Source organism: Quercus lobata, chromosome 6 (genome assembly GCF_001633185.2).
Source record: "Quercus lobata isolate SW786 chromosome 6, ValleyOak3.0 Primary Assembly, whole genome shotgun sequence".
Lineage (NCBI taxonomy): Eukaryota > Viridiplantae > Streptophyta > Magnoliopsida > Fagales > Fagaceae > Quercus > Quercus lobata.
This window is the reverse complement of record NC_044909.1, coordinates 30,010,050-30,018,899: the sequence shown is the minus strand read 5'-3', so window position 1 is coordinate 30,018,899 and position 8,850 is coordinate 30,010,050. Positions and strand designations below refer to the sequence as shown.

The following is an 8,850-nucleotide window of genomic DNA, read 5'->3' as shown; positions in this document are numbered from 1 at the left end:
ACTTTTATTCAAAAATGAATATTTTTGTTAACTTGCCTTTTGAATTCTTGAGAAAATTATATATATATTTTTTTTGGCATAACAAAATTTATATTTATAATTTATGATTGTTCCTATATTATATTTATGAGTGTTCCTATAATAAATAAAATATGATTACGAAATACATTACTCTTTATTACATTAGTTTAAATTGTTAAATAAAATAATTAATAAAACCACCATAAAAATAATTATCACATGCAACGCACGGATTCACGGCTAGTGAACATAAATAAATGTTTTCTCAAGTCGAACTAAGCTATTCATAAAAATCTTGGTTTATTTTGAGCCCAAACTAGTTCCATAGAATTGATCCCATTGCCAGCTTTGATTATCTCGCATAGGGCTGTCAAGTTGAACTTTCACTAGTTTACTACTTTCTAGTTAGTTGTCCACTTAAGGTTGATTTGTCAAAGGACCCTACCAACGTTTTCCAGCTTGTATTTTCCGCAAGATTGTGACTGCAATGTTATATGTTCAATTTTATGGGAACATGCTGTCAAGAGAAACTAAGTTGAAATAGACTTTAGAGACATTGAACAAATGGGAGGTAATGAAAATAATGGACCATTGCACATCACACTCTTTCTTTTTCTTCACTTTACTTCTTTGTATGGACGACTAATTACTACCAGCTACCAAGTTCAAAGCTAGTGTTTGATATATCACGTAATAATCTTAATGCCGTGACTGACACGGTGAGAAGCCTGATAGCAATTGGGAAAACGCGTTGAGAAAACTACTTCATAAATAAATAATTAAAACTTCTCAAAAAAAAAAAAAAAAAAAATCAGATTATACTATATAATATCATAAATTTCATCAATGATTATCGAAATCCCTTAATCTTCTACTGGAGTAACAAGTTCTACTTCAAAAGAGTTTACTACTGAGAGGGCTACCTATGAGTTCCCTACGACGATTAGTAAAGGATATATATAGTACACAAAATAAAATGAAACTACATGGAAGAAGAAAAATTATTTCTTGCAGGCAAAAGTTTACTCGGACATAGTAGCTGGACATGGAGGAATAGATACTTCAGTAATTCCTTCTAACATCAAGACTACACTTTTCATTGTAGGACGAAGTGCTGGTTCATCCTGAATACACCAGAGTGCCACCTTAACCATATTTTCCACCATGGTCTTATCTGCTTCTTCCCCTCTCAAAATCTTGTGCAACTCCCTAGCAACAAAGCATTTGTAAATCCAAGTAGAAAGAATAACCTCTTCCTCGTTTGATACATCTAGCTCTATATTTCTTCTACAACATACAATTTCCAAAAGCACTATTCCATAACTGTAAACATCTGCCTTGACTGATATTGGCGTGTTCTTCTGCCATTCTGGTGCTAAGTACCCTCTCGTCCCTCTGACCCCTGTGAAGGTCCTTGTTTGATCTGCCATTAAAAATTTGGCCAGCCCGAAGTCAGAGATTTTAGCTGTCCAAAAATCATCCATTAATATGTTCTGAGGCTTTATATCACAATGAATAATTGAGGTTTCGCACTCCTCATGTAGATAGAGGATCCCTCTTGCAATATCTTGTGCAATTCTCACTCTCTCATTCCAATTTGGAGACGTTTGCGCTTTAAAAAGATGATCGGCAAGGGAGCCATTGCTCATGTATTCGTAAACCAGAAGCCTTTTAGAGTCCTCGGCACAATAACCAAGCAAACGAACTAAGTTCCTATGGTGGGTTCTCCCAATTGCTCGCATCTCTGCGCGGAACTCCCTTTCTCCTTCTTCAACTAACTTCTCTAGTCTCTTTACTGCAACAAGTCTTTTACCTTTGTAGAGTGCCCCTTTGTAAACTGCTCCAAATGAGCCCTTACCCAATTGTTCTTTGAAGCCATTTGTTGCTCTTTTGAGCTCATTATATGAAAACAATCTCAACGTGACCTCCTCGTTCAGGCCAAAGTTTCCATTCTCTAACAGCCTTTTGTACCATAAAACTCGACTTTTGAAAATGAAAAGGCCAGAGACTGCAAGAGCAACACATGACAATACAGTACAACTTAAACTCACAAGAAAAATTTGCACTATTGCTCTTTTGCTTGTGATCACGATCACAGGTGTTTTTGCCATAATAGGATTGTCACTTTTAATGCTTCTCATGCCCACCTTCAAGAGAGCCGTATACCCTTCTTTCATATCTCTTCTAACATATCTCAGCGGAAGCTTTTGTTTCATACAGGAATCACTCTTGAAGAGTGCCGCCCCACAATCACAGTCTTCCAAACAAGAACGGCTGCATTCTTCAATTGACATTGGTGACACAACATAAGGACGATCTCCCCACATTAAATTCTCCATGGTAGTGATGTCATAAAAGGATGCATTTTTTTTCCCAACTCTACACCCTGCTTCTGAAAAGTTTCTCTCACAGCCAAGAGAATTATGATTCACATCTACAAAATCAGTTCCAGGAAGGCATATACAGTATGGTTGGTCGTCATTCATTGTACAAAAGCTGTTGAAACCACAGAAACTTTTCACATGACATGGATTGTCCAATGCTTTCCATAACTTTGATACTTTGTAGCCACTCTCATCATAAACATGAGAATAAAGCCGGAAAACCCCATCAAAATCAAGAGTTGCACGATAAATTGCATTATTCTGGTTGCTCGCCGTAGATGAGTCCTTATTCAAGCCATAAACTATGTTTAAAGTAGTGCCGTTGACGATAAACAGACTGCCTGATTTATTGAGATAAAGGTGAAACTTTGAACCATACCCGAATGTCTCTGTGTTCCAGTAAGCATCACCTGGAGTGTCTCCAGTGTTTACTGGGTATAAAACAAGGTTTCCATCATCCTGCATCTTGAGATGAAACCGTCCGGTTGAGTGGTCATTCTCAGTTAAACCAGAGAATAGTTGATATCCAGCGAACAAAGTCTGACCTCCTAAAATGGTATCTGTAGGAAAATAAAAACTTTGCCAAATGATCTTGGAATCCTTGTCATAAAGCACAAAATTTCCAGAGTTAAGCATGGAGGCATGGGAGGCGGAATCTGTTGCATTAGCAATGAGTTTCTCTTGTCCTCGCTCAGTTCTCAAAAGAAGCTTACCATCTTCAGTGAAAACCAGAATTGCATTCGAGGCGAGTGGTGGATGATCACGAATTGCAGTCCACACTACTGTCGTATTGTCTCCACTGACCAACCAAATTCCAATAGCAAAGCCACTGCCTTGCCTATAGAATCCAAAAGCAAATTTTTGACTAGGGGAAAGCCATGAAGTGGGTTGAGTTATGGGGGAAAGAGAAGAACCCAAGGCTATATGGCTAGATTGCTTTGGTACAGCTCTCCCACCTATAAAGGATGTGAACAACAGAAAGAAAACAATGGACATGGAAGCCATGGGAAAGGATGAATGAAGAATGGTAGTGTTGTTTTTAGTATTCAACTAATAGGTAAGATGGATCAACAAAGACTTTTCAGTGCTGTCCTTTATGGAACAACTGCATGGTTGACAAAATATCACACATTTTTCTCGGCTGGTTGAGTGACAAGTCTTCCCTGACACTTGATTTAGAATGGAGGATAGAAAGTGACAAAAAAGAAAAAAGAAAATGTGAGCAAGGTGAAAGAAAAAAAAAAGGAAAGAAGAGATTAATGTTGATAGACATGTCAACTTCAATATTTTGATCCGATCCTCAAACTGAAATTATTTTCTTAGAAATGGTATAGTTATTCATATAAACAAGCACAATACATAGTTATGCATACGTAGAAATTTATTTAAGTACATGGATGAACACGAATAAGCTGAAAAGATTAAAAAAGAAAAAAAAAAGAAAAAAGAAGTCTAGAATACTTCATTTCATCAAATGAGAACAAGAAGAACTAGAGATGGAGAGACTGGAATATTCATTGTCCCTTCCAACATCAAGATTACACGGTAGTGTTGTTTTCAGTATTCAACTAATAGGTAAGATGGATCAACAAAGACTTTTCAGCGCTGTCCTTTATGGAACAAATGCATGGTTGACAAAATATCACATATTTTTCTCGGTTGGCTGAGCGACAAGTCTTCCTTGACACTTGATTTAGATTGGAGGATAGAAAGTGTCGAAAAAGAAAAAAGAAAATGTGAGCAAGGTGAAAGAAAAAAAAAAGGAATGAAGAGATTAATGTTGTTAGACATGTCAACTTCAATATTTTGATTTGACCCCCAAACTGAAATTATTTTCCTAGAAATGGTATAGTTAATCATATAAACTAGTTCAATACATAGTTATGCATATGTACAAATGTATTTAAGTACATGGATGCACACCAATAAGCTCAAAAGATTAAAAAAGAAGAAAACAAAAAACAAAAAAAAAGCCTAGAATACTTCATTTCATCAAATGAGAACAGGAAGAACTGGAGATGGAGGGACTGGAATATTCATTGTCCCTTCCAACATCAAGATTACACTTTTCATTGACGGACGCAAAGCTTGATCTTCTTGAATGCACCATAAACCCACCTTCACCATTCTTTCCAGTGCCATGATGTCTACATTTTCATCTTCCACAAGTTTGTCCTATTCTCCAGCAATATAGTAATTATATACCCAAGTTGAAAGAATTATCTCATCTGCCATTGGAACATTTACTTCTATACTGCTTCTACAACAAACTATCTCCAAAAGCACAGTATGAAAACTGTATGTGTCTGCTTTAACAGATACTAAGGCATTCTTTTTCCATTCAGGTGCCAAGTACCTAGCTTTTGCTTCAATTCCCATAGTGGTTCTTGATTGATTTGGCACTAACAGTTTGCCAACCCAAAATCAGATATCTTTGCCCTCCATGTATCATCCAAGAGTATGTTTTGAGGCTTTATATTGCAGTGGATGATACGAACTTCACACTCATCATGTAGATAGAGAATCCCTTTGGCAACATCAAGGGCAATTCTCACTCTTTCTTTCCAAATGGGGCGCATCTCAGCCTTGAAGAGAAGATCTGCTAACGAGCCATTACTCATGAATTCGTAACCTAGAAGCTTCCTGGAGCCCTCAATACAAAAACCAAGTAATCGAATCAAGTTTCTTTGATGAGTTCGTGCAATTGCAGTCATCTCAGCTTGAAATTCCCTTTGCCCTTCTTCCACAACTTTCTCTAGTCTTTTAACAGCAATAGCTTTGTTACCTTCAGATATAGTCCCTTTATAAACAGCTCCAAAAGAACCCCTACCTAACTCTTCCTTGAAGTCATCTGTTGCTTTCTCAAGCTCGTTATTAGAAAATGATCTGAGAGTTAACTCTTCAGTTAATCCCAAATTTGAATTTCCCAATAGCCTTCTATACCTGAAAAGTTGACGCCTGTATCTGAAGAAACTATAGATTGCAAAGATGAAACAAAAGCCTGAAATGGAACCCAAACTTATAGAAAGAATCAAAATCAGATTTCTTTTGCTTTCAGTCAAGACCGTTGGAGCCAATGAGGGATTATGGTCTGGTAATGGTATTCTGAGATCATCCCTTATCACCTTAAAGAAGGCAGTATATGAAAAATTATCACTTACTCTGCCATATCTTAGTGGAAGCTTAAATTTGGTACACTTATCACCTGTATACAATACCGCCCCACAATTACAATCTTCCAAGCAAGATTTGCAACAATCTTCCTTCTCCATTTATACCACTGAGTAAGGATAATCACTCCACCCCATATTCTCTAAAGGAACAATACTGTACAACATTGATGGATGTTTACTGCGTCTGCAATCATTGTCACTTGAGTTCTTGTAACAGCCTAGGAACTTCTTACTGGCGTTAATAAAATGAAATCCAGGATAGCATTTACAGACATCTTTGTTGCCCATGCCTGAGCAGTAACTATTGAATCCAAGATACCCTTGACTTCACATAGGTTAGACAATGCTGACCACTCCAGCAACACATCAGAGCCATTACTGCTCTCAAAGCGGTGTAAATACAATCTAAATATCCCATCTGCATCAAGTGTTGCACGATGGATAGCAGACCTATTCTTGCTAGGGTAGGAGCTATTTGCCAAAATGTGTTCACACAAATCACCACCACTAAGGAATAGAATGCCTATATGACTAAGAATAAGTTGTACATTGAGACCGTTATTAGGAGTGTTAGATGACCAATAAGCATCATCTGATTCCGCCGAGCTATTTACAGGGTAGCCAACAAGGTTTCTGTAAGGTTGAATTTAATCAATCATCTTGTTGGCCTTATTCCGTGTCAAATTTGCTTGTATTTCAGCAATTAGTAACCTGTATTTAGGTGGGTTTGTTGTAAGGGTAGTGAGTGAGATAGAGTGTTGAATGCTCAAGAGTGTGCAAGAAAACAAAGTCTTGCGGCTGGATCTCGCGGGTGACTCGCGGCTGCAAGTCGCCAGAAGCAGCACACGTGCCAAGCATGCCAGAAGTTGAAACATCATGCTAGCTGGAGCACTACAGGACAAAATAGGACAACTGGCCGTTCTGTTATCGCGCGGCTGGATCTCGCAACTCAGTCAAGCCGTGAGCCACCCCTGTTTTGAAAAACTTGACGTTTCACATTCTTTTCTCACCCCAGTATAAATACCCCTTATACCCACAAAAGAATGAGAACTTCCAGAGAGAATTTTGAGAGAGAAACTCTAGAGTAAAATAAGATTGATTCATCTACAATCTTTACATAAGAGTCTCTTTAAATTCCTCAACTCTCTTCCTCTCCATTGTTAAACCCTTGAGAGGCATTTTACCAAAACCTTTTCTCACCATATCCATTACTATGAGAGGGCTGTTTGGTGTTCTGGAAAACAGTTAGGAAGGAACCAATTTACATTAGTTGATGCTATGGTCAAGTAGCGGAATTTGGGAAGTTAGAAAAGAAATAGGTTCGGCGCAACCTCGTTTGGGCAAGAAGCTTGGAGGGCTTAGGTGCACTTGGTAGATTAGGCTTGGAGAGTCTATTGCTGTCTATGTATCCCAACTACATTTTCTAGTGGATTACTTACCGCTTGGAGGGCGGCAGAGAGGTTTTAAGCCGAGGGCTTCGGTTTCCTCTTCGATAACACATCGCGTGTTGTCCTTGTGTTTGCATCTTCCTTCCCTTTTATCTTTGCTTTTTATTATCTGTTGTGGGTTGTGATTTTAAATTGGCTTAGATTGTTTTCCAATTTTGTTTTATAGCTTTTGTTCATTTTCCGCACACTAGTTGTTTGACTTAAAGCTTGAATTGGTTAATTTGTTAATTGGGGGTCTAAACGTTCAAGGGTGTTTTTACACTATTTGAACTTTCAATTGGTATTAGAGCAGGTACACTTCTAGTGGTTTCATTACCATAGTGTGATCCTTGACTCCCTATTGAGATGGATCGGTCTCAATCCCTAAATGCAGCTCCATATTTTGATGGTAGTAATTATGCTTTTTGGAAGGTTCGCATGAGAGCATTTCTGTGTTCCATTGATGAATCTGTTTGGGATGCTGTTGAGATAGGTTGGATCAGACCTGAGGTAGCCAAATCCATATGGGATAAGGCAGCACTCGCTGCATCTAATGCTAACAGTAAAGCACTCAATGCTATTTTCTGTGGTGTGTCTCCAGATGAATTTTATAGGATCTCTCACATTACCGTTGCCAAAGAAGCGTGGGAGATATCGGAGACCACTTACGAAGGCACGAAGAAAGTAAAAGATACCAAGTTGCAGATGCTAACCACTCGGTTTGAGGAGTTAAAAATGAGTGAGGATGAGTCCTTTGACTCTTTCTATAGCAAGCTAAATGAGGTGATTGTAAGCAAGTTCAATTTGGGAGAGAAAACAGAGGATTCTAAAATTGTAAGGAAGATCCTTCGATCATTACCGGAAAGTTTTCGTGCCAAAGCGACAGCGATTGAAGAGAGCAAGGACCTTGATGACATCAAAGTCCAAGAGCTGATTGGTTCTCTTCAGACTTATGAAATGTCGCTGCCCAATTAACGGAAGAGCAAATCTCTTGCTTTTAAGACCATTAATGAGAAGGTGGAAGTCCATGACTCATCGGAAGAAGATGTGGTTGACAAAGATGTTGCATACCTTGTAAAAAATTTCCGAAAATTCTTGAAATTCAAGAATAATGGCAAATTTGGTGATAAAGGAAAATTCCAAAGTTCAGGAAGGGAGAAAAGAGAATTCAAAAGAAAGATGGAAAAGAATTTCAATCTACACAAGGTGTCACTTGTTTTGAATGCAATGGGCATGGACACTTTAAGAAAGAATGTCCAAATTATTTGAAATCAAAAGGTAAGGTGTATGCCACGACACTGAGTGACTCAGATTCATCCAACTCTGATTCTGAGGAAAGCTGTGACGGAGAAGGGAATTACTCTGCTTTTATGACTATTGCTCATGTTGATTCTTCAGACGAGTTGAATCTGCTTGTACAAGAGCTTGGAGTACATAGTGATGAAGAATCATTTGGAGCTGTTGAGGAATCAGATGCAGAAGAAGATGGAAACAGCCAATCTTCAAGATAATTATAACTCACTCCTGGAGAGGTCGAGTGAGTACACAAGGGTGGCCAAGGCAGCAGTGAGAAAAATGAAGAAGGCTGAGGAGGACTATAAAAGTCTCCTAATTCGATATAAGGAGGCCAAATGTGAGATAGAAACACTGAACGGTGAGCTGTCAGAAGCTTACACAAAAGTGAGATTTCTTGAGCAAGAAGTTGTGCAAGCAAATGCTAAAATAGAGAGGGTCACCACCAAGAAGCTAGATGATGTTATTTCATCTCAAAAGAGCTTTTCAGACAAATCCAGATTGGGATATACTGGAGGAAGTAGCTCATCTGGCAATATCACTAAAGAAGTG

At 38.2% G+C, this 8,850-nt stretch overlaps 1 protein-coding gene across 1 annotated transcript; it reads right to left on the bottom strand.

Annotated features, from left to right (window-relative positions):
- Positions 1-842: 842 nt before the first annotated feature.
- Positions 843-3,812, bottom strand: LOC115993855 (G-type lectin S-receptor-like serine/threonine-protein kinase LECRK2). Its single transcript, XM_031117833.1, has one exon. It carries the CDS (start codon positions 3,408-3,410, stop codon positions 1,044-1,046), a length of 2,367 nt encoding a protein of 788 aa, XP_030973693.1. The 5' UTR covers positions 3,411-3,812; the 3' UTR covers positions 843-1,043.
- Positions 3,813-8,850: the final 5,038 nt, after the last annotated feature.

Coding starts and splice junctions, on each gene's coding strand:
- LOC115993855 (XM_031117833.1), bottom strand. CDS start 3,410: ATGGCTTCCATGTCCATTGTTTTCTTTCTGTTGTTCACATCCTTTATA.